This window comes from Heloderma suspectum, chromosome 2 (genome assembly GCF_057233095.1).
Source record: "Heloderma suspectum isolate Gila_16-S chromosome 2, 16-S_ref, whole genome shotgun sequence".
NCBI lineage: Eukaryota > Metazoa > Chordata > Lepidosauria > Squamata > Helodermatidae > Heloderma > Heloderma suspectum.
This window is the reverse complement of record NC_139459.1, coordinates 201009010-201035801: the sequence shown is the minus strand read 5'-3', so window position 1 is coordinate 201035801 and position 26792 is coordinate 201009010. Positions and strand designations below refer to the sequence as shown.

The window sequence follows — 26792 nt, the reverse complement described above, 5'->3', positions numbered from 1 at the left end:
AGATCATAGGTCACAACTCAGGTCAGGCTGATGCAGAGTCAATATGCCAGGTATACATAAGGTTGCCAGCTTTTGTTTTCAAAATGTCTGGTAGCTCAGACTGCATCATCTGGGCACATGCACAGTTGCTGTGTCCTGACTGAAACAGGTTTTGTTTAAATAAAGAAGAAAGAGGACCTACAGGGAAAGTGCAGCTGAGCATGCGCAAAATACCTTTCCTTTGTAAAGGGGATGTCTTCTATTTGTCTAGAGACTATTCATGAACACCATGGTGTGGGGGCAGGCAGGGGGGAATCTAAAGTCAAATCTCTTCCTCTGAGGTTGGAGGCCTCTGTCCAGCCTTGGAATGAGAGATCCACTGCATCTTAGGCTTCTCAGATGCTGCCTAGGGGCCACAGGGCTAAGTAAAGGTCGGTTTATTCAAACTTGGATGTGTGTGCATCCCGCCTCTTGCATAAATCATCTCTAACATGCCAAAGATGCACTCAAGGGACAGTGTTGGGCAAAATAGGAAGGTGGCAAGCAGGGTGAGGAAAGACATTGAGCCAAAGCTAAGGTCAAAGGGCAGGAAAATAGTATGTCATGTGAACAAAGATGCTGTATTTGCTCAGACCAAAAACACTGGGCCACGTGACTCAGGAAACTTTTTATGGAGGTGACTGTAATAAAAGCATCTGTGTGCCTAGGCTTTCCGCACAGTTGTTGCCATCAACCACTGTTTGCATGCTGAGCCCCAAACCAGGAACCCCTGTGTCCTTGATCAACTCCCACAGTGGGTCAGATTTCCAATTGATACATACTTAGCTTGGCCCACTGCAGTAGGGTGTTGAATGGAGGAATACCAAGACACTGAATATATCAAGCACATTAACCAAGATCTGAGTTATTTTTGATCTTGAGAGATGCTTGGATTGCTAATCTGACAATTAAAAGCGTTTATGCAAAATCACTGTGTGAATTAGTACACATAAAACAGAACACTGCTATATGAAGATGTACATGCTATAGTATGTGCCATATGGATTGTATGTGTCTTAGAGATAGGGTTATTTTGTATTGTATTCTTTGGTCTCTCTAGGCTCAAGAAATTTGATAATTCAGTTTGCACATGATGGTGGCAAATTGTAGGTTATTTGACACACGATTTTATTATTTAACCCACAATTCATGGGCGTGTGTGCCGCCTATGAGCCACTTTCAGTTTCTGTAAACAACCTCTGATTGCCCTGATGGGAGGCTGTGAGTGTGATGTGTGAACCCAGACTGATGGGTTGTTTAGGGGTTAAACAACTCAGTGGTTAATCCATGGTTTGTTGTTGGGTTAAATGCTGGGTTGTTTAAGCTCTAAACAACCCATTGGTCTGGGTTTGCATGTCATGCTCACAACCTCCGATAGGGCCGATTGGAGATGGTTTACAGAAAATGGAAGCTTTTTATACGGGACACGCACAGTGCACATCCTGGCAAATCATGAGTTAATTAACCCACGATTTGCTGCCATGATATGCTAACTGGTGTTTCTGCAAAAGCCATGTGTTAGTCTGGTTCTAAAAGCTAACCATGGAGTTTTTGTTCTACCCTTGCTTGTCTCATGGAAATCACTGCTATGTTTACTTCAAAGGCCTTCTGAGATAAATTCTTCTAGCCTCTCAATTATTCTTCACTTGAAAGTCCCTAATTACCTAATTGATGGCTCTTTTCCTGATGCCTTAAAGCCATCCTTCTGATCTATGGACCCTGGCAGCCACACCCTGCTGGAAAAGTTTGTGCAGATGTCTTTGGTCTTGCTTTTGTTAAAACTGCCTATGAGTGCAAATTAATAGAGTTGTAGCTCTCTAGGAAATCAGGCACAGGACCCTGAAAAGTACGACTGGGAATAGCTAAATATGAAAGGGCTATGGTGCCACAAATCCTTCACACAGAATTCTCTTACATTTTCTTACATTTTCAAAGAGATGTTTTGAGAATTTCCTTGGCTTGATTAACATTGTCAGTTGGCACCTACACTGCACTCTGATGTCAGAAGGCAGGCTCTGCTTTTTATTAGGATTGCTGGATCTTATCTGAATAGGAGCTTAGCATTCCTACTGAACACTGAGGGAACTCTTCATGTTTTACATGCTGGAAGCCTCCTGTTTGAATCAAGGGCACAACCCACCCTAGGGGGTAGTGCCTGGGCAGTGGAGAGTCTTCCCCTCATATGCTGCTGAGCGAATCAGGAGGACTGCTCCAGGGATCAGTAGCCCGGCCGCTGCGTGCACCAACCAGCCATTTTGGCCTACCTCCATCCCAGGGCAACCAATGTGACCACCATCCCTCTGTGTTGCCTAATAGGCCAGCCCTGCCAAGTAGCCTCCCAACATAACTCACTGCACTTCCCCATATCTTCTCAACATCCCTGTCCCTTTTTCAACACCATCCCCGATGGAGGAGATAGTGAATGGCAAATACACATGTGTGGGGTTGCCAACCACTTACCCCCGCAGATACCCTGGGCCTAGGACAGTGGCTCAGAAGACAGAAGGGTACCAGGAGCAGTGTCCCTCATGGCACCATCTCAGTGTTAGAGACATCTTCACCCATTGCATGACTGCCTGTAATGGAGCTTGCAAGACCTGCAGAAGCTTGCCTAGAACAAGTAGGTCAACACCCCTGCAACAAAACAGCTAGGAGCATATCCTGCTCAAGGCTGCTGGGTTGGCCCTCCTATCATGTTTCCCTTGGGCCCCCTCTGTCCTTATGCACTCACACACACAAATAGAGAGGCTTCAGTCTCATGCCTTTAATTCATTATCAACAGGTTCATTACAGATGCAAATCCTCTAAGAGTCATGCCTCCAGGGGATTCAGATGGGAACATCCACTTTGCCTGCAGTTTGAAGTGAGGATTGCTGGCTAGACTAACTTAGGGAGGGATGTTCCGCCCTTGGTCGGTCGGTCGCCTCTCACGCATCGCTAACCGGTCTGTCTGAGCTCCGCCCCTGATGTTTCCCTCTTAGTTCTGCGCCACAGTCTAGCATCTCTTAGGTCACAGCCCCCACTCTCCTCCTCCTCTTCCTCCTTCTGGCTTCTCACAGAGGGGGGCAAGGGGGGAGGCTTCAGGCCTGGCCATCTGGGAGTTAGTAACCTGAGAAGCACGCCTACCCATATCTGAACTGGCTTGGGAAAATGCCTCCCGCGGTTCTGGCTGTTCCTCTTCTGAATCTGAGGTGCTAACTGTCTCCCTGCACTCAGAATCAATCCTGACACCTCCTCCCTCCCTCATGGTCTGCATGGAAGAGGACAATGGATGGAGCTTGTACCTGTAGGACTGTGGAGGGCAAGGGGAGAATCCTTGCAAAGCACAAGTACCTGGGAGTATTTGTCCCAACAATTACAATGGTTGAGATGGAGCGCCTGGCCTTTACCCACAGAGGGCTTCCCTGCATGTTGGGATGAGTACGTTACCTCTGTGTGGGAGACACTGCTCCCCGCTGTTGGCATGGGGGTGGAGGTGTTACAGCAGTGCAGTTCAGACAACACCTAGTATTCACATATGGCAAAGAAGGTGGGGAGACATGGGAGACAGCGGCAGTAGTAAAACTTCGGAGCACAGAGCATGTTCTTAGAGTGGAGGTTGCTGCTGCGTGTTTGTGCCTGGAGTCCTGAGCCTATTAGGGTTCTTGGAGAAGAAGTGTTAGCAATGTGCACAAGTCCCTGCGTATGCCCAAGAGACATTTCGCAAAGCGCCCCCTCCTTTTTGCCCAGAGTGCTCCTTTTGTGTGCAAAGGGCCCGTTCTCTCTGTTTCCCATCATCAAAGTTTCCCCTTTTGAGTGCTGTGCGTGTGCAGAATGAGGATGGAGAAATATCGCCCCATGCCACACACCCTGTCATTTGAGTTGTGATCTCCCTGTGTAAGGTTTATATACTTGTGCTGATGTGCTGTGATTGGGTGCTGCTGACTTGCACCATATCCTCTATGCTCTGTCATTTCAACATGAGCTGGACATGGTGGGAGGGCAGCTGTTTTTCATCCCCCCCCCCCTTTGACTTCAGCGGGAGGGAAAATACTTGTACCAGTCCCAGACCTGGGTGTGCCTGTGGAATGAGATTACAGTGATTCTGCCTTGCCCATATCCCTGCTCTGATTTCTGCTGCTCCACCAGCATATCTTCAGTGTTAAGCATGGTATACCAGAGGGGTTCTGCTGGCATGAGTGTCATTCTGCTGGCATAACTCTATCTCTGCCGGTGGAGCAGCACTTATGCTGCTTCCTAAGGCCACACAGCTGGCGTAACATGAGTATAGAACTGTACCCTCAGTCAATTTTATTCCAACCCCCCTGTAGGCAAATAGGTGATCCCAGACCCTGAGTTTGAGCAGAGGAGAGAGAACTCTGCCCTGATCCCATTACACAGTGCCAGGGGCTAAAATAAGGCAGATTCTTGCTTCCTACATGTGTCAAGCTGGAAATCAGGAGGGTGATGCCCAGTCAAGCCTAGAGAGAGAGAGCAAAGTGAAAAATAACAGCACTGTTTTTCTCCAACAAATAAAAAATGGGGCGGGGGGGGGGAGAGAAACAATCCTTCCTCAAATGATCAGTGGCTTCTGTACAACATTTTCTTAGCTGCTACCATGGAAGCTAAGCTGGAACCTGAGAAACACAATGACGCGTATGTCACACTGCATTTAGGGGCCGGGCAGAGTCTTTGCACTGGGGATCTACGGAGCTGGTCACTGCCTGACAGGGGAACATTCTGCCACTAGGACATGTGTGAAAGGCCACAAACTACCTCTTGGGTGGGGCCTCATCTGCCTCAGACAGAGCTACGGTTTGTTTGTATGTGTTTGCCCTTATTTGATCCTTTGCCCTTTGATCCTTTGCCCATGATGGACTCACTCACTCTGTCAGTAACAGAGCATCATTTTGAGTTGTGTGTGTGTGTGTGGGGTTGGATGGGCCCATCCTGACCTCCCTGCCATCCCGAGAGCTGGCAGCCTGACAGCCCCCATCACTTGCTTGCTTGCCTGTCAGGTACCTGTCTCCGGGTAGCAAGTAAATGCCAGTGCCTTTGTTTCCGTGACAACGTGCACACAGGGAAAAGGGATGAAAGGCTCATTCTACCCCACTAGAAAGGGAGGAGGAATTGGGAGGGCTGATTAACCCCACTTAGGCTGGCCTTCAGCTGCCTTTGTATAACGCAAATATTAGTTCTAACTCCATAAACAGAGACACAAAAGTACCAAAAGTGTATGTGCGTGGATCTAGCGCAACTGGGAGTTGGGAACCTTTCAGGGAAACTCCGTTTATGCACCCACTTTGTTATAATGTGGCATCAATGATATTAAAGCAGGAGCAGAACTGACAGGATGTGTCCTTCTGAGAAAAATAGTTCATGCATGTATTGTTGTGATTTTCTGAGAATAAATCTGTGTGTGCATATTTCTGTCTGCGCATATAAGGGTCTCTCATTTTTTGTGCATATAAGGGTCTCTCATTTCTCTTAACAATACAGTTTTGTATTCATATCTGTTTGTACATGTATGTTTATGTACACATGGTATTGTTTATACATTTATATAGGTTATTAGAGCTATCCATTATTTAAGTGCTCTTTTTTGTACATTCATGAATGTTTGGCCATTCCCATATATGTGCATAAGACTGTGTATTTTTGTTGGTTTATTTAATAGATTTATATATCATTGACCGTACTTAAAAATATCTCTAAGCAGTAGAAATCTGTGAAGACATTGCAAGTGTATGTGTTCTAGATGAGCACACGTGTGTTTGCACATGTGCACACATGCCTGCTTTGCTTTTATGTTCATGCTTTTGTACATTGACTTTCATATATGTTTAGTGTGCGTGTCAGCACCATACTAGGATTGTTTGATCATATGGAAATTAATACATGGGTATGTATGTAAATGTACTGTGCTTTTTTTATGTATGCATTTTCATGTTTAAAGGGTGTGTGTGTGTGTGTGTGTGTGTGTTTGTTGTCCTTTTGTTAGGCACTTCATTTTGACTGTCTAATAAACTTTTCAAGAATAAGGGATACTGTAGTGCATGTTTTGTTAGGGGAAAGCCTTTGAAGACTGGAATCCTAGACACACTTCACTAGGGAGTAAATTCCATTGAACACAGAGGGATTTACTTCTGAGTAAACCTACATAGGCTTGTACAGTAAAGTAAGGAATGCTTCTTTAAATAACAGGCATATCAAAGAACCCTCTGCTTGGCAAATCAGTCAAGCCGTTCTTCCCCCTCCTCCTCCCAAATCTCCAGACTCGGAACATTCCTCCTTCCCACCCTAAAGCCAGCCTGACAGCCTCATCACCTGCCTGGTTACCTGTCAGGTATTTGTCTCATGACAATGGGGAAATGCCAGCACTGTATTTCTATGACAACGCACAAATGGAGCTGGAATGAAGGGCTTGGCCTGCTCCAGCGTAGTGCTGATATTGAAATGAGAAGTGGAGTGTGGAAGGAGGCGAAGCCAAGCATCCTGAGCTAATTGCTTTCTGAGGGCATGGGGTCCATTCACTGTCCTTAGCTCAGATGACAGGTAGATGGACAGGGGATGGGCATGGGTTGGTTCTGGGACTGGATTCTGCAGGGCATTGGGGATGATTCTGAGCAAGGCAGAGCCCCTCCAATCTGGTGCAGCATGCATGTCGTGAAGGTTGGTATCATCATCCCCTCCCCCTAGCTGGCCCCAAGTGGAAAAAGGCAAATTTGACAGTTTAAAGCCAGATCTTTTACTGAATCGATCAGAGTCGCAAGACAAATCCCCCGTTCCCCCCAACAATCGATCTTCTCAAAAGAGTAGGGCAGGAAATCTTTAATGGATGTAAGAAACACAGTCTATGGGGTGCGCGCTCTCTCTCCATCTCTATGTGCATGTTTTCAAAATGTCCTGTTGGGCTGGGGCAGAAGTAAGCCCAGAAATGCCTTGTGAACTGTTTTACTTGGTTGCGGGAAGGAGGAAATGAAGGTCAGGAATGCTGAAGGTTAACATTTTAACATGTTAAGAAAGGTTTAGGTGGTGAATTGCAGGCCAAAAACCAGAGCTTGCAGCCTCGGCCCCCTTTGCTCTGTACCCCTCCTCTCTGTGAGCCACAGTCTGGGTTGAAGTGGCTCTCCTAGGCTGTCTGCGCTTGGCTGGGCTCCATCCTTGGCTGCTTTCCCAGGATCCCCTATGGGACAGCTCAGCTGAAAGCCAACCAAGCATTTGTGCTTTGGTGCTGGAAGATTCTTCCTTGTCCCAGTGGGACCCACTGTCTTGGAACAGACAGGATGGAAATGAAACAGGAAGGGCAGTACCTCAATCCAGAGATACTGGGCAATATAGGGATGGATGGAAGCTGGGCCAGAGGAAACCCCCACACCAACATAAGATAAAATTTATTTTGTTACCCATTTTATTATTCATATCATTATTATTATTAATCATATCATCATCTGTTGATCTCACTGGGAGGACTCATCTGGAAGAAGATATTCTACATCAACCACTGGCCATGCTATCTGGGGATGATGGGAGTTGTAATCCAACCCATCTGGAGGGCACCAGGTTGTGAAAGGCTGTTCTATACACTTCCCTTATTCTCTAAGTAAATGTAAGATTCCCATTTGTTTCTGGAATTGGACAAATATTCTTGCTCTTAAATTCTTTAGGGGACAGTGGTGTCCCCCCTTCCCCTGTAATATACGTGGTTAGTAGATGATCACATTAGAGTTTTCTGGGACTGGAGAAGTACCTCAGGAGGCACATGGGAGAAGGGAGAAAGGCTACAGGAAGGGATTTCTTCAAAGGTTAGGGGGGGAATAGTGATTGTGATGGAGGGTAAGGAGAATAGGCTTCCACATCTTGTACTCTTCTTCAGTGTCGAAATCCCGCTTCAGGTTGACCACTCTTGATGAATAAAGTGCTGGAGCTTTTCATAACTTTCTCAGGGCTTCTCAGCCTACCTGCAGCTCAGCTCAGACTGGGTGTCTTTCCTCAGGGATTTCCTTCAAAGATTTCTCTTATCCCATGGCCATGTGTCTTCTTTTACAGTGGACAGTCCTCACTTTGAAGAGCTGCCCAGTCTAAGTCCAGTGTTAAAGATAAAGAACCATCAGAAGGGGGAGCAGAGAGGGGGCTTGAAATTGCTCACCAATGCTGAGCGCACAGACAGCAGACTGAGCGAGGAACACAGGTCACCTAATCCCAGTTTCCTCCACTAGGGTGAGATGTATTGTATTTCTATTTAAATTATAGTCATTGCTTCTAAATTTGCATCTAAATTAGACATAGAAATTAGCATATGCAAATTATGTGCAGATCTTGGTCCTCTTTTTTGGTGATACCTATGTGGCCACTCTACATGTGGGCTGAGGTTATGGCCTACTCCAGTTCTCTCTGTTTCCCCTTGGCCATTGTTCCACACCTGTACAGTCCCTCTGTAATGCCCTAGAATTCTCAAGTTGACTCCAGAGGGAAGCAAGAATTGTCCGCCAGGAACTGGGACCCGTGCAAGCAGAGCCCACTTCCCTGTTTCGCCTCCACTCTGTAAAATTCCTGAAGCAATCTTGTTCGAATGTTCTGTTCTTCACAATGGCAAGATAAATTCCAGAGGGGTAGTAGCCAGGTTAAAGGGCTAAACTAGAGATGATGTTAAATGTGTGTCTGTTTGTGTTTTTGAATGTATCTAGTTTCTTCTTTTAAATAACAGCTGCAGTGGGAGGGGGGAACAGGAGGAAAACAGGACCACAGGGAGGTGTTTTTTTTTTAACAATCCCCCCTCCCCACTTTGGCCCTGATGAAGATCACCTCCCTGAAGCTTAGCCTCAGGAGGGAAGCTTCCATTGCGGCAAAACAACCAAGAGTTTTATGTCACCTTAAAGCAGCGGTGTTGAACCTTAGGCCCATTGGCCAAATGTACCTCACGTAGGGTCCCAGTCCAGACCTCCAGGGTTGCCCAGATGACCACACCCTTTCCTCCAACCACCAATTGTTGGTGGTTTGCTTGCTTTTATGCAGGTTTTTTCCTATCCTAAAAGGTGGAAATGCCTCTCCTCTGGCATAGTTACTGATAGTAAAGCTTTGAGCTAAAATATGCCGCTATTGTAGGTCCCACCCACTTTGCCTTCAGCCCCACCCACCACTGGACGTTTCGGAGAACTTCTCTGAAACTGAGCTTGGCTCTCCCATTGAAAGAGGCTCGATACCCTTGCCTTGAAGGCAAACACTTTGTAACATGGGCTTTTGGGGGCCAGACCCCATTTTGTCCGTTACAGGAAGTGGTGATCTATATGGCCAGGTAATGGGAAGGTAGTGCAATGTTTAAAGAAGCTATCTGTGTCCCCATTTGTGCTTTATTCTAAGGCAGGTAAAAGACCTGGGGGGAAGGACACGACAAGCCCTTTAGGGGTTCCTAGTGTGGCCTGTAGCAGCACCACCACACATAAATTACTGAATCAACTTCAGTAATTTATGCACTCTGGGCAGGGCAATCAGGCTGGCTCACTAGTAGCTACTACTATATGCCGCATTAACTGCTGTTGGTAAGAGTCCCCCCCCCCCCCGATTCTGGTTTCTGACAGCTGGTTTTTGTGGGTAGGAATGTGAGTTCCTGGGCATTCTAAGATAGAACAAGGCAAATGTGTGAATGCATAATAACTATTTTGTTATCGGATTAATATGAACTATTTAAGAGCAGATAACTTGCCAGAGCTGCAGTTAACAAAAATTTCCCAGTTTTGGTGTTGTGAAGCGGGATCGTGTGCATGCTTACTCAGAAGTAGGTCAGAGGTATATCAGGCTGGGAGAGGCTGATGTAGTAGATACCACACCTCAACACCTGAGCAAACATGTTCAGATGCAGGATTACATGTAAAATGTTTTTAATACATGCAGGATTACATGTAAAATGTTTTTAATTTGTATTACATGCAAATTACATGTATTACTGCCGGGTGCCCTGCACACATATTTTTATAAAAAGACAAAACCAGTCCATTGGTTTTGTCTTTTAAAGCCAATGGACTGGTTTTAAATGGCTTTAAAAGGGGATTAGAAAAATTCATGGAAGATAGGTCTAGTGAAGGCTATTAACCACAGTAACAAAACAGAGCCGTCAGTTTCAGAGGCAGTATGTCTCTGAATACATGTTGCTTGCTGTGGGATAAACAATGGAAGAGACCTCTTGCCTTCAGGTCCAGCTTGTGGGCTTCCTGGAAGCAACTGGCTAGCTACCGTTGGAAACATGATGCTGAAGTGGATGGCCCTTGGTCTGTTCCTGCTGGCAGTGTCAGCTCCAGGTTTTTGGGAGCCCTTGAACAAGACCCCCTCAAAGACCCCCTCTCCCTCAGCAAGCCCACCTTCTCACCACCATTGTCACCAGCTGCTGCTGTTCTTCCTCCTCTTTCTCATTGTTCCTACTGTTTGCTTGACTGACAGGCAGAAAGTCCGTGAGCAAGCAGGCAGTGGCATCCGCTGCTCCTCCTACTCACCACCGCTGTTGTCTGGGCCAGAGGGAGAGGCAGGTGAACAAACAGGTTGCAGTGGTGAAGTGGAGGATCAACTCCAGGGGGCTCTTATCAGTGGGCCCCTGCTGCAGTGTGGGTCCTTAGCAAGTGCCTGACCATGCCTACCCTTGACATCAGCCCTGCCTGCTGGGCTCTGCTTACATTCTTACAATAAAAACGCAATTGCACATTCTGCTGTGTCCAGCTCAGACCTTTTAAAAACAATTTGCATTGTTTTGCATTGTATATGTACTGTGCAAGCTCTGTGGGCACTTCTCTCTTGTTACAGTTGAAATCTGGAGACAATTTGTGCTGTCCCTGTGTCCTCTGGGCTCTGTAGACCAGGAGAGGCCACTAGCCAGACCGCAATGCATCATGGGCCAAATCTGGCCCAGAGACTGGCAGTTCGGGACCGTGCTCTAGAAAGTGAAGTGCATCTTCCATTGCACTCCTATGGGAGGAAATTCTCATTCTCAGCATAATGAGATAGCCCGACATTCCAAAGATAGCAGTGATTTTACTGCTATTCCAGCTACCTACCCGTCCCCCATTTTCTACTCTGATTCTCTCTTCCCATTTCCAGAGCCAAGAGTAGAACTCAAATGACCAGATTCATTGCCTTTTGATTCATGAAAAGCCATTTGGGGTGGGGCCAGCCTGGATATGACCTACTAGAGAGCTCAAATCCAGGTGTTTACAGAGCAACCGGCTGACATCTGCGTCAGTCACAGGAAGAGTACCTGCTAATCGGTGATGGTGATTCAGGGCCATCCTGCACCGCCAGCTCTTAGGGGGATACGATGGCAGCAAGAGGCAGCACTTTTTCATTAAAATTCATCAGCTTGTTAAATATTTAATACTCTCCCCCAATCCGTCCTAGCTCCATTCCCACGAAGGAGGCCTGCCTTCCATCTTTTCCCACCCTTCTCTCACCTGCAGGCCTCCACTTACCTTCCATATCTGGCAACGGAAGGCTGTACTCTCCCCACCCCATTCCTGTCAGGTAAACCCTGTTCCTTTCCCCAAAGAAAGGATAAAACTCAGCTCCTGCCTGGCCAGCTTTAACCACTTCTCTCTTTCTCTGTGACCTCATTGTCCCTCTGCATTCCCATCCCTTCCCTAATGGAGCTGTGATGCTGATGAGTCCTGCCAGCTAAGCAGGAACAGGACTTCTGGACTGATGGCTGCTATAAGCAGGTTTTGTTTTGGTCCCCAGCTCTGTTGCTCAAGGCAGAATGCTAGGCAGGGGGCTTCCAAAGGAAGGGCTTTTCTCACCTGTCAATGTAATTGCTAGGCCACTGAGCACCATTGTTTTATCAGGGAAAGGAATGCACAAAAGCTGCAACAGGTCCAGATCTGCTGGAGTGGCGCACTTTTAGCCTTTCCCATGTGTTCTTCAAGGTTGGGGATAGGTGGATTATTTGCGGGTTGAGGGGGTGGGTGACACAGCAGGGTAAGGGTCCTAGGTTAAGATTGGAGGTATGTGCACTGCACACAAACAAAACTCTGCAGCTTGCTACAAAAAAGCTAAATTCTGGAAAAGCAAAGGTAGCTGTGTTGGTCGTAAGAAAAATTATTATTATTATTATTATTATTATTTTTAAATTTATTAATCGCCCATCTGGCTGGTCACCCAGCCACTCTGGGCGATGTACAACATACAATAAAACAGTTTAAAACAATAAAATTCTACAATAAAAACATTTTCTAAAATACCCTAACCCACCCCAAATGCCTGCCTGAACAACCACGTTTTTAATGCACGACGGAAGCTCGTTAAAGAGGGGGCATGACGGAGTTCCCTAGGGAGGGAGTTCCACAGAGTGGGGGCCACCACAGAAAAGGCCCTCTCCCTCGTCCCCAGCAGTCTAGCTGTCCTGGCTGATGGGACAGAGAGAAGGCCATCCGAGGCTGATCTTGTTAAGTGGCCTGGCTGGTGCTGCTGGAGGCGCTCCTTAAGAGAGGCTGGGCCAGAACCATATAGGGTTTTAAAGGTCAAAACCAACACCTTGAATTTGGCCCGGAAAACAACTGGTAACCAGTGCAACTCCTTCAGCACTGGAGTGATGTGATCTCGCCGGCGGCTACCTTTAATCAGGCGAGCCGCCGCGTTCTGTACCAGCTGCAGTTTCCGAACCGTCTTCAAGGGTAACCCCACGTAGAGCGCATTACAGTAGTCTAAACGAGAGGAGACCAGGGCATGTACTACCGATGGGAGCAGATGGTCGGGAAGGAAGGGGCGCAGCCGCCATATCAGATGGAGTTGATACAGCTCTGTCCGGCTCACAGCTGACACCTGAGCCTCCATGGACAGCTGGGAGTCCAAAATGACCCCCAGGCTGCAGACCTGGTCTTTCAAGGGTAGCTGTACCCCATTCAACACCAGGTCAACATCCCCCAACCTCCTCTTGTCTCCCACCAAAAGTACCTCGGTCTTGTCAGGGTTCAGCTTAGTCCTCCCCATCCAGCCACTCACCGTCTCCAGACATTTGGACAGGGATTCTACAGCCAACCTTGTTGAAGATTTGAATGAGAGGTAGAGCTGCGTGTCATCCGCTTATTGATGACACTGCACCCCAAACCTCCTGATGATAGCCCCCAGCGGCTTCACATAGATGTTAAATAGCATCGGGGAGAGGATGGAACCCTGTGGCACCCCACAAGTAAGTGGCCACGGGTCCGAAACCTCCTCTCCCAGTGCTACCCTCTGGTACCTGCCGGAGAGGAAGGACCGGAACCACCGCAATACGGTGTCTCCAATGCCCAATCCCTCCAGGCGGTCCAGGAGGATACCGTGGTCAACGGTATCAAAAGCCGCTGAGAGGTCGAGGAGAACAAGGAAGGAGCATTCACCCCTATCCAGAGCCCTCCTCATATCATCTACCAAGGCGACCAAGGCTGTTTCTGTCCCATGCCCAAGCCTGAAGCCCGACTGAAATGGGTCTAGATAATCAGTTTCTTCCAAGTGTGCCTTCACTGCACCGCCACCACCCGCTCAATCACCTTGCCCCAAAATGGCAGATTTGAGACTGGGCGAAAGTTGTTCAAAACTTGAGGATCCAAGGAGGGCTTCTTTAAGAGCGGTCTTATCACTGCCTCCTTGAGGGCTGATGGCATCACTCCCTGAACCCCTCACCCAGTCTCTCTCTGTAGCCCATAATGAGCCAAGATGGGCAAGGATCAAGTAAGCAGGTGGTCGGCCATACAGATGAAAGCACCTTGTCCACTTCATCAGGAGGAAGAAGCTGGAACCGATCCCACACCAAAAGTGGTACCAAAATGCCAAAATCCATATTTAATTTAACATATTTATTACATTTGTATGCCACTTTTCCACCACAATGATGCACAAAGCAGTTAACTATAATAAAACACAGATTAAAACAATCTTAGTTAAAACATAACATAAAAACAAGCCAATTAAAAGCACAATAATAAAAGATATAGCCAGCACCCAAGCAGTTAAACTCCTTTTAAAAGCAGACCAGCTTACATCCCAAAGGCCTGCCTGAATAAAAAAATGTCCTTGCCTGATGGTGGAAAGACAACAGAGAAGGAGCAATAGCTTTATTAGGCCTGACCAAAGTTCACAAAATAGAGCTCTGGAGAACTCAAAAGCTTCCACACTATCTTGTGACCTTTGGGTCGGCCTAATAAAGGTATTGCTGTAAATTCTTGACTTTCCCACTACAAAAGCAGGAAGTAGAGCCTATTCAGGGAACAACCCAGGATAAGATTACCAGGTGGACTTGGAGATTACTACTGGACCAGGTATTCTCAATTTATTTATTTTTTACTGGGGGAGGGGCAGGTGGATGATAACCATGGAAACACAGCTGGTGCTGATGTGTGAAATAGTACAGCAATAGCAGCCAGTGCCAAATCAGAGTCTGCACCTTGAAGAGGGTGGAAGACCGATGTCTGTTCACATCTGCTAGTCTTTGACAAACTAAACAGCAGGTTACAGTCTGATGCTTCAAAGCACACCAGTAATTCCCGTCCCTTGGGGGCGGGGAAAGCAAAAACAAAAAAAATCAGCCCTGGGGTATCAGTGTGGGTTGCTGTTCTTGTTTAAACAACAACAACAAACAAACAATAATGAAATATTAAAGTCTCCCAATCCACCTCCAGGTTGATGCAAAATTATCCCAATTTGCATGGGGTTGGGAGGTAGGAGGTTGAGTCAACAGTGTGCAAGGAGATTGGTCTGATTAATTATGAATTAGGACAAATTGGCGGCCTGCTTCTCACTAATCTATGTAAATAAGGATGATAATGCCATGAGTGCCTGTGCAAACAGGAGCTTCTGAAGGAGAGACAGACAGGCCAGCTCCCTGCAGTGGTGGGTCAGGGGAGACTTTGTGATGCTATTAATTTTTATGGGGTGTCTGCATGAAATTTACATGAGCGATGAGATACCTATCTCATGGGCTGCCCTGTTAAAACTGATGCTCGATGCACCTGTTGGTCAACTAACAAAAAGAAAAGATAGGAGATGCATTGGAGAGGGCAGAGAGAAGTGACTGATAAATTGAATAACAGGCGGAATGCCCCTTCTGTCTAGCTGTCTCAGAATGGAAGATCAACAAGATGGTATTTTATTATTAGTGAAAGCATCTAGCATTCCAGGATACTTATCTCTTTTTGTGTGTGCTCAGTGCTCAAATTATGGTGGGAAAAGGAGGGGGGGCCCTTAATTTAATCTAAAAATCCTATCAATATTAACCACATCATGTCCCCCTATAGTTTCCTTAAAAAGCAGCTAAAGGGGCCACAATAAAAGGTGAGCCCCACACACCTACCCCCTGTAATTCCAGCACTGTGTATGCCAAGGTAGGTGTTACATTCCTCTACAGCAGCCTTCCTCAATCCGGTGGGCCCCCAGATGTGTTGAATACAACTCCCATTATCCCCTGCCATGCCTAATGGCTGTTCTAGCTGGGAATGGTGGGAGTTGTAGTCCAACACATCTGGAAGGTGCCAGGTTGGGGAGAAGGCTGCTCTACAGAAGAGTTGTATTTCAGCAGCAGGTGTAATGACTGAATGGGACCTGTATAATTACTTCATTTTAAAGTGCGCGCACGCACACACACACACACACACACACACAGAAGGGGAACAAGAGTTTCTCCCCCATCTAAGTCACAAAAGAAGAGGAGAGGGAATAACCAAGATGCATACAATGATATAAACTCTGGGTATTCTGTAGATATTAAATATTTTAATACGGGAAAACTCCCATCCATTCCAAAAAAGTTTTAATCATGAGCAGAGTCAAAGCAACCTCCAATATAAAGTTCAATTTAGAGATAAATTCTCAAATGTAAAGGCAGGGAGAATGTACTGAATTTTGTTATACATACTGCATGATTCATAGAATCATAGAATAGTAGGGTTGGAAGGGGCCTACAAGGTCATGGACGATTCAGTTTACATCACTGAATCTAACCATCAACACACAGAACTCAAGCTCCAAATTCGTCATTGTAAAAGCCCCAGACCTAGGTAACTCAGAGCCACTTCACACATTAGAGTTCCTAGATCAAAGTTCCTTCCAGATGTTGTTGGACTCCAACTCTAATCAGCCCCATCCTGCATGGCCAATGGTCAAGGATTATGGGAGTTGTAGTCCAACAACATCTGAGGGAGCACATGTTCGCCACTCCTGTCCTAGATGGAAGGCACTTTTGTGTAGGAATTGACACAATGTATATAACACAGTTACAATTAGCAGCTATTACACAGACATAAGCTTTTCAGTGCATGGACATGCATTGCACAGTCACTTGCAGTTTTCCAGAAGAGGTCCACGTAGTGAAAACCCTATATGGATAGATCTGTGCCAGAGCATCATGCCAATTCCTACAGGTAAGTGCCTTTCATATAGGCATTTCATAATGTCTCAAAAGAGTTCCCAGTGTGTCTGACTCCCACAGCATTCCTTCTTTGCGTGTTGCATCTGTGGTGAAGGTGGAAATCTTGCACAAAGAGTTCAGCACCCAGCTTTCATTATGATGTAGATGCTGCCACCTGGCGTCTTAAAGCATTTTCTAGGACAGGAAGCTTCCATTTGCTTTAATTTGGAAAAGGCTCTGTGGACTGTGTTGCCCTTTCCCCTGTATTTGAGTGGGATTGCAGGTTAGTAGGCCATTGCTGAGCTCTGGCATGATAAATCATGACCTTGACATGAGCTGAAGCAATCAAATGAGTGCTTCACCAGGGCTTAAATGGAGCTCAGGCTTGCCAGGCTTAGCCCCAGAACCAGCAACTCAGTACTGAAACATGTGGAGTATTGATAAGCACATAAGAAGAGCCCTGCTGGATCAGACCAAAGGTCCATCTAGTCCAGCATCCTGTTTCCCACCATGGTGAACCAGATGCAGCTGGGATACCCACAAGCAGGGCAGAAAAGCAACAGACTTCTCCCGCTGTATGCTCTTTCGGCGACTGGTATTCAGCGGCACATTTCTAAAGCTGGAGGTTACATATAACCATCATGACTAGTAGCATTGATAAACGTCATCCATGACTTTGTCTAATCCCCTTTTAAAGCCATCTCTGCTAGTTATATACAAGACAATGTCTCTGAGCATGTGCAGACTGTTTTTCTGTAGAGAGTGACCCCCATTAGCCCCCCTATTGCTGGGGTTAAGAGTCAAGGATTTAGACCATGCCATCTCCAGACAGGCTTGAGCTTCTGGCACATCTCATTCTAGAAATTCAGCATTGGCTAAGCCGCATCGCACCATACCGAAGTGCTCATGCATGTGACATCCCAACCTAGTGCCTTCCAGATGTATTGGACTGCAAATCCTATCATTCCCATTTGCTGATATATGAAGAATGATTAACCCTGATAGCTAATCATTTTAGGGCTTGAGGGTACCAGTCCAAAGAATAACCCCCCACCCCCCGTTGGTACTCTCAGTCTCAGACACTGTGGTTGCACAAGGCAGCTGAGCAATGCTGAGCTTCAGCTGGGCATGTGTTGGCCTGTTCTTGGTTGTTCGCTTCAGAATGGAGAGAAGATTGCTAGTAAGGTGTGGAGACAGTAAACCTCCAGGTTCAGATACAGCAGCCTTGCCCAGCCTGCGGGCCTCCAGATGTGTTGGACCACAACTCCCCTCAGCCCCAGCTTGCATGGCCAATAGTCATGAATGCTGGGAGTTGTAGTCTAAAACATCTGGCACTAAGTTGGAGAAGGCTGGAAGACCTTTGAGACTGCAATCATGTGTATGCTTGCTTCCAGTGAACTTGGTGGATTTTTACTTCTGTGTAAAGGTGAGTGGAGAGTGCCAGATGCAGACAAGCTATATCAAGGGGAAGACTGTTATCACCCTCATGCCCGGCTTGTGAATTTTCAGAGGCTCCTGGCAGGTGGTTATTGGGAGCAGCATGCTGGACCAGATGGATCTTGGCTTGACCCAGGAAGGCAATTCTTCTGTTCTGAAGGCTTTACCACCGGTTCAAAAGAAAAGCATTGCTTTTCCATTTCCCCCCATGCATCTCATAAGGAGTTATGGGGGCTGTTGCCTTAGAGGACGCTTTGAAAGGGGCACTCTGCCCAATTATTTCTACTTAGTGGGACTGAAATACTTCCAGTCTTCACACACATCCCAGGGGAAACAGCCCTAGTTTAAAATCAAGTTACCAGTGGCTGAATGCCAACCACAGAGCAGTATCCACCATATCAGTGTGATTGGTGCTAATGTACTCTGGAAGGCACAGAGAGTGAGAAGTTTGGCTCCAAGTGCTTGGTTCTCCTCCATGCTCGGACAAAGGCTCTCTACACACTCCCTGCCTCTCTCGTGCTGTCAGTAACACAGGGTGTGCCGCAGTGGCCACTCCTCTTCCCTTTCTGACTGATGCCCTGTGCCCAATCCCATCCTGTTGCCCCCAGGAGGAGGGCAAAGTCCAGCCTAGCTAGGCCTCATGAGATCAAAGGCGTTCTGAGTCACCATTACAGCCTTGATGAGATTGCCGACGTTCCCTCACTGGGAGTGAGCTGAAAGGTATGTGATTATGGTTCTGGAAAGTCTGCCTTATACTGAGTCAGAACACCGGTCCATCTAGCTCAGTGTTGCTTACAGCTACACTGACTGTCAGACAGGACTCTTTCCCAGCCCTCCCTGAAGATGCCAGGGATTGAACCTGGGGCCTTTTGCATGCAAAGCACTGGGCTCTGCCACTGAGCTATGGTGACTGCTTGGACCTGGCACTATTCAGATGTCTCCTGTCGGTCCAAGAATTGGTGAGGGCAATCTGGCTGGATTTGGCATATGGGAGGTTTGGGAAGCTCTGGGAATGGACAACACTGTGGCTGAGAAATCCCTTATCTTGAGGATGGTAGGCCCTAGGGAGGCACAGAAGCATCACAACATAGCAGCTGTTAGTTGCCAGGAAAACCCACCTGGCATTGGGATCAGTGCTGGCTCCAGGTGTTTGAGGGCTTTGGACAAGTTACCTCATGGGCCCCCTCTCTCAGTGAGTCTGCCTTCTCACCACCATTGTCACCAGCTGCTATTACTCCTCATCCTCTTGCTCATCATTGCCACCACTTGCTTGCTTGACAGGTAGAGAGCCAGGGAGCAAGTAGGCAGGGGCATCTACCGCTCCTCCTCCTCACCACTACCATCTGAGTCAGAGTGTGAGGCAGGTGAACACGCAGGCTGCAATGGTGAAGAGGAGAAATGCGACCAGGGGGCTCTTGTCAGTTGGCTTCTACTGGGGTGTGGGCCCTGGGCAGGTGCCCAACCATGCCTACCCTTGACACTGGCCCTGATTGGGACCTCCTACTAGTTACTGTATTAAAGACATCCAGGAACCAGGGAAGGATATGGTAGGTGATTGCTGGTGGTATTGGTAGAAGGGAGGAAGGGAGTGGCATGTTGCCAAGAACCATAGCCTAATCTGACCTAATGCCCTGAAATTTGCATGGGCTGATTTGTGTTCTTCATATGCTGCTTTCTTTTGCTCTGTCCCTCCTCAGGACTACTGGCAGCCGACGAGATGTGCTGCAGCAGGAGACGCTGTCTATGGTGAATGATGGCCAAGCGGCTTCTGGTGGCTATTGCCCTCTGGGCTCTGGGAGGCCTTGTTGGGCTCCACCATCTTTACCTGGGCCGGGATAACCATGCCCTATTGTGGATGCTGACTTTGGGGGGCTTTGGTGTAGGGTGGCTCTGGGAGCTGTGGCTGCTGCCTGGTTGGGTGGCTCAGGCCAACAGCACCCTAGAACTGCACAGGGATGAACACCCACCTTTGAACCCTGTACGCTTCCTTGGCCAAGCCTTTGTAGGGATCTACTTTGGGTTGGTGGCCCTCATTGGTCTCTCAACCCTGCCTGGTTTTTACTTCCTGGCTCTCCCCCTGGCTGTGGGCCTTGGAGTTCACTTGGTGTCCGGAGTGGGCAAGCAAACCTCTGATCTTCAGGCTACCTTGATTGCTGCTTTTGTCACCTCACCAATCTTCTATGGCCGACCTGTGGCCATCCTGCCCATCAGTCTCACAACTACTGTGACAGCCCAGTGTCACCGGCGCTATAAAGCCAGAAGGCGCACCAGCGAGAAGCTTAGTGCCCGAGTGTACCGACTGGGCTTGGCCTACCTGGCTTTCACTATGCCCTTGGCCTACTGCGCCTTCTACAACACGGCAGCCACTGCCAGCTACGTAGCCAGCACGATTCGAGCCACACTGGATTGTCTGAGCATGTTTCCATCACTGGGCAGCATACTGGAATCAGCGCTTCTCCTGCCCTACCATGCCTGGAAGATGCTGGGTTTCAGTGGGGGCTACTTCCAGGAGTGGGAGAAAGTGTTTGCGTTTGTACAGTCTTTCCAAAGTGAAAGGCAGCAGATGGCATACAAGGTATGGGGCACCTCCCTCCGACTCAGGTCACTACTCTTTGAGTGAAGGTGCATGTTATGGATGACTGAACAGGAAAGGGGTAGGATCTGAAAAGTTTGTGTGTGCGTGTTTTGTGTGTGGAGGAAAGATTTCCAGATTCATGGGTTCTTCTGTCTCCAGCCAGCTTAAGGATGGGAGGGTATGGCTAGAGCGGGCTGTATTGGTAGCTAAGGCTACTATATCCATCTTTCCAGGGAAACAGGAAGCCATAATGCATGGGGTCTCTCTCCATTTAGGAATGGAATCTAAATGTCTCCATTCCTAACTTTATTTCTTACATTTTTATTCTGCTTTTCCTCCAAGGAGTTTGGGGCAACGCACTTGTTTCTTCCCCCACCACATTTTATCCTCACAATAATCATGTGAGGTAGGGTAGGCTGAGAAACAGCAATTGGCCCAAGATCACCCTCTGAACTTCATGCCTGAGCAAGGATTTGAACCCAGGTATCCCAGTCCTAATCTGAAACTCTTTAACTATTACCCAAAGCTTGCTCTCCAATGAGAGGGTGATGGTGTTGTTACATGTTATTTATATTACCCCATATACGTGCATGGTGCTTTACAAAAAACAGGTATGGCAGTTCCCTACCCTAATGGCCTTGCCCTAATCTAAAACAGATACAGGGGAACAACAGAGGAAGAGAGAAATGGAGGCATGGGTAAGCAGGGGGAGAATATATGATTATTTCATTAACGTGTACATTGGCTTATTTTCAAAAAGTACAGAGACTAGGGGGATGATCTAAAGGCTTTCCAGAATAAGTGAGTTTTAAGGAGGGACTAAAAGGAAATAAGGGAGGCAGTCACAAGGATGCGTTCTGGGCAATTCCAGGCATAAGGGGCAGCAAGGGGAAATGGGCTGAGCAAGCCGGATAATCAAGTCCTGTTTTGCCTGTAGTTCCCAGTCACTGGTAAAGAATATGTTTGTATGCTACTAGCAGGCCAAGGCAACTGAGAAAAGGAGAGAGATAAAGGGTATAGCTGCCCTACAAACTTAGAAATCATGAGGAAAACATGGGGTTTCCAACATTGTGTTTCCCTCATAAAGCAAGTGTGGGGGCGGAGAGGACCCTTGTAAGAGACAATTGGCAGCTAACTGGAAAATGCTTAACCCTTTCCTGCCTACCAATTCCCCTCCCCCGCCCCCAGCCATTTTAAATAATTTCCCCCTGGCCTGGTTCCAAAACAGGAAGTAAACTTGCCTGAGGGAAAACTAGGATGGGTGTCATTTATAGGGCAGAATCGGTGGTTATGGAAAGGGTTAAGCATCTCTTCCTCCCACAACTGATTGATACAAATGCTCCCCCTGAATCCCAATTTATCTCAGCAAATGCAGGCTTGGGAACCGGTGCTTGCCAAAGTAATGTTCTATCAGTTCAGTTTTGTCGTTGATAACTCTAGGTCATCACAATATAACAGGAAATGACTAATACTTCAGAGTTAACAAATTTAAGTTAATGATAAAATTCCATAATATTAATTTCCAGCTATTGTAAAAGTGTCTGTTAATCAAACCAAGAATATAACATATGTGACTAAAATATTTTTAAAAATTAGCAACCAGGTATCTCTGGTGCAACGTTTTACATCTGCCTTAAATCTGGTATGAACAACAACGTTATGTGTAGATATTCTGCTATGTCAGTTTCCTACCAATTTAACTGTCAGAGTTTTTCCTCAAGGAATCCTGGTAATTGTAGTTTGCAGGTGCTGATATGAGATATGTTGGATATGCTTAGGTCCCTCTCTCTCAAAACTACAGTTCCCAGGGTTCCTTGTGGAGAAGAAATGACTATAAAATCAGTTTAAGACCATAGTGTAGATAAATCTAAATTAGTAGATTTTATTAATTGTACAAGCCAATGGCAACATTATAACAGAATAACAGCAAGATTATATCATAATGCAGAATGCAAGATTAAAAAGTAACACAACTGTAAAATGTAAAAACTAATTATAAAAAAGGGGAAAGAAAATGGAATGTGTGAAAAAATAGTTATACATGTCTTTTAAAAGTTTTATCTTTAGTAGTATCTAAAGAAATTAGACATTACTAGCCTAGCAGTTTTGCAGTCTTGGAATCACTTAGTAAGTTATTTTAAATGTAATAGATGTTAAGAATGAGGTCATTTAAAACCAGAGCTGACTATTTAGATTTAACCGGAGAGTACAAAGGGCAAACAAGTAAACAGTGTGCTAAGTTAGCTGGCATTCCTACCTATGCCAGCACTCACCTGTCTTGCCTCTAGGATCTTAACAGCACAGGAATTGGGGGGAAAGAAAGAAAGGAAAATTGGGTAGTGCTGAATTGCAAGAGAAGGGAAAGAGAGAAATGGGCTCACAAATGCTTGGTTTCCTGGAGTTATGTGGAGTTGCATATGTCCATTATAGATGATGTGCAGTGTCATTAGCACACAGTCTATAATGGCTGCAGAACCTCTTTCAGCCTGAGGGCTGAAATCCATTTTGGAGAAGCTGGGGCTGGGGGCTGGGGATTCCAGTGGTGGGCAGGGCCAAAGGCAAAAGGGGTGGTGCTGAAAACATAAAAAATACCAGCATATGGTATCTTAAAGTTCTTACTGCCAGTGACTAAGCCTCAGGAGAGGCATTCCAGCCTTTAGAATGGCCAGGGTGGGGTGTGTGCAAAAGCCCAGAAACCACCAAAAGATTGGGGGATGGGGGAACCACCTGGTGATGTGAAGAGGGCATGGGCATCTGAGGAATCTTGGAGAGCCAGATTGGGGACCCTAGGAGGGCTGGATTCAGCATAGGTTATTCTACATAGGAATAACCTATGCTGAATTATACAGATCTTGCAGCAAATTGTAACAGCAGACAAAAGTCGACAATTGCTCTTGGCTCCCCGTCCCCAGTATCAGCTACTGTTATCTCAGTGCTTGCAAAATCCCCTCCACCTCACAACTCTGATAGGTGTTTCCCCCCCATCCCCTTCCTCTTAGGTCTTGGGCATCCATGATGATGCCACACCTGAAGAAATCAACAAAAGCTACCGGGAGTTGGTGAAGCTTTGGCATCCAGATCACAATCGCCACCGGGCAGAAGAAGCAGAGACACGTTTTCTTGAGGTGCAGGCTGCCTATGAGTTCCTCATGCAGATAAGGAAACAAAAACATGCATGATTGGGCTCCAGATAATTCCACAAACTCTTACTGCTGTTATGTTGCTGGGGATCAAAACATAACTTTTGAAGCCATGGTTCTCAAAGTACAGGGTGGGGCTTCTTCAGAGGCGAAGGTATTTGCCTAGGGTGATATTTTTTGTGCATCAAATTGACCCAGAAGGTGGAGGGCTCACATGCCCCTCTACTTGTTCTTATGTTGAATAATGGTGCCAGGACTTGTAGGACTGCCTGCTGTTTTCCTGGCCTTGTGATTCTGTAGTACTTCTCTTCACGTTTCATTTTTAGGTGGCCTTTCTCTTGACATGAGTGCCATCAAGCTTTGCTTTTCTGAATTATTTATATTGAAGGGTAGAGGATACATATATTAATAGTGCAATCCTATACAGATCCACTCGGAAATAAGTCCCACTGAGTTCACTGGAGCTTAGGATTGCACTGTAAGGGCACAATCTTACTGGGATAGGCGGCCGCCTCCAAACTTGGAGGTGACCACCTATCCAATGCAGGGCAGGAGAAGCACAGAGGGGATCATGCCCTCTGTGCTTCAGCCACTCTGCATATATGGCTAGACAGCCAATTTCGGCTGTCTAGCCATGGAACCTTGGGGCACGGGAAGCAGCAGCTGGACGACATATAGGATGCGTCGTACCAGCATTTCCAACTTCCCTGCCCCGAGACGCCCACAGGAACACCCCGTTTTTGCTGCTCTGGACTCCTAAGTGTGGAGTGCGGGGCCGTTCCACACTGCCTACAAGGCAGCATGGGAGGGAATGGAGGTCAGTTCTCAGGGAACTGACCTATGGCCGTCTAGCCGCTGACTAGCGGCCATAGGATTGCTCCCTAAATAAATAAAAAAAATTCTTGGTTAACACTGGAGACATTTGAACATATTTATTCTTTACTTTGCGAAGCTTTTGAAACAGAAACTGGGCAAATACCGACAAAGTGCCAAATTATCCCAGTGAATAGATTCCACAATGTATCATTTGATGTGGAATGAAATTGCTATTGAATACGCAACTAGGATCTATCAGCTTTGACTGCTTTTATTTGTATTTTATTGCTGTTTTTATATTTTTATTAACTTTATTTTAGTTTGTATTAATTACTGCTATTCACTGATTATGAAATTGTTTGAGCTGTATTTGTAAGCCACCTTGAGAGCTTTTATATTGAAGTGGCCAGATACACATTTTATAGATAAATAAACAAACAAGTGAGCAAGCATCCCTGGGTTGTGGTTTAGTATGCAGTCTAATTCTATACATTCTTACTCAGAAGTACATTCCAGTGAATCCAAGGGGGCTTACTTTGAAGTGTGCATAGGATTACAACTCGACTTTTCTTATGCTTCAGTTCTACTCTTTCTAAACTGCTTGCTCCATAAGTAGTCTTCCCATGTATGAGTATGTTTTTTAAAGCCTTTTAAACAAAAACTGGAAAATTCTTCTCTGATCAATACAATTAATCAATTATCGCTGGTTTTCTCTTTCCCACAGGAATAGTATTTCATTTCCCTCAACACAAAGTAACCATAATATTGTAATAATGTCACATTTTGTTTCCCCATCCTGATGCCCTCCAGATGTTTTAGATATCAACTCCCACCATCCCAGCCATTGGCCATGCTGTCTGGGGAGGATGGGAGCTGTAGTCCAAAACATCTGGAGGGCACCAGGTCGGGGACAGCTGGCATAGCAGGTGGAAAAATCTTGGCAGACCAGAGCCTCCAAGCCTTTATTTACATACTAAACAATGAAATTCCCCTTCTCTACATGCCCATCTATTTTACTAACTTCTTTTGAGACCTTTCTAAATTATTATTATTATTATTGGGTGTCTGGATTATGAATTTTGGTGCAGCACACATAGCTGCATTTCACAAGAGGCAGATTGGGGATTTGTTGGTTTGAAATACCTGTAAGCCCAGCTACAGCCCAGCAGGCGTCACTATCGAGCTGTTGGAATGAATGAATGGAACTCCTTTTTTTTTTCTTTTTTTTTAATCCTGGGAAAAATTATCCTAAGCAGAAATTTGAACACAGAAAATACATGTGCGGGTAAAAGCAACAGTTCCACAAGTGCCATGGGCATGAATGCCAATAGGCTTTGGGCATTGGGCTCAAATCCACGACATCATTTATTTATTTATTTATTTATTTATTTATTGCATTTATACCCCGCCTTTCTCCCTCTCGCAAGGAACTCAAGGCGGCTTACATTATCCTCCTCCTCACCGTTGTATCCTCACAACAACCCTGTGAGGTAGGTTGGGCTGAGAGTCTGTGACTGGCCCAAAGTCACCCAGTGAGCTTCCATGGCCAAGTGGGGACTAGAACCCGGATGTCCCGGCTCCCAGTCCGTCACTCTCACCACTACACTACACTGGCTCTCACCACTACACTACACTGACATCATGCAGGCTACCTTCAGACCTGAAGGAGGATGGTGGGTTGCCCAAAGCTTAAAGATTTGGAGAAGATTTCATTCATGCTTGTGTGATTTCTGACCTTCAGCCAGGGTTCGCTGCAGTTGAGGAACCTGCAGTGTCACAGGCAAGGCTTGGAAACATGAAGAGAGACACTCAGGAAGATAAACTGAGTATGTGAAGAGTGCCTTTACCTAACCACTGCATAATCAGTGTGCTTGTATGTTTATTAGAGGACAATGGCACAACTTTTCAATGATTAGAGGGTGCGGACAGGAAGGCCTATCTGGCCCCATCACTTCCTGGCATATAGGAGGGGCAGAAATGGAAGCAGTGACAGATTTTATTTTCTTGGGCTGCAAGATCACCGCAGACAGTGACTGTAACCATGAAATTAAAAGATGCTCCTTGGGAGGAAAGCTATGGCACACCTAGACAGTATAGTAATAAGCAGAGACATCACCTTGCCGACAAAGGTCCGTCTAATCAAAGCTATGGTTTTCCCAGCAGTAATGTATCATGGCTGTGAGAGCTGGACTATAAGGAAGGCTGAGCGCCGAAGAATTGATGCTTTTGAACTGTGGTGCTGGAGAAGACTCTTATGAGTCCCCTGGACTGCAAGGAGGTCAAATCAGTCCATCCTAAAGGAAATCAACCCTGACTGCTCATTGGAAGGACAGATGCTGAAGCTCAAATATTTTGGCCACCTAATGCGAAGAGAAAACACCCTGGAAAAGACCCTGATGCTGGGAAAGACTGAAGGCAAAAGGAGAAGGGGACGGCAGAGGATGACATGGCTAGATAGCATCACCGATGC

General features: G+C 46.4%; 1 protein-coding gene across 1 annotated transcript; it reads left to right on the top strand.

Moving 5' to 3' along the window:
• Positions 1-18433: 18433 nt before the first annotated feature.
• On the top strand, positions 18434-24974 carry DNAJC22 (DnaJ heat shock protein family (Hsp40) member C22). Its single transcript, XM_084837306.1, has 3 exons — positions 18434-18511; positions 19489-20366; positions 23366-24974. The coding sequence occupies exons 2-3, from the start codon at positions 19542-19544 to the stop codon at positions 23543-23545; spliced, it is 1005 nt and encodes a 334-aa protein (XP_084693432.1). The 5' UTR covers positions 18434-18511; positions 19489-19541; the 3' UTR covers positions 23546-24974.
• The last annotated feature ends 1818 nt before the right edge of the window (positions 24975-26792 follow it).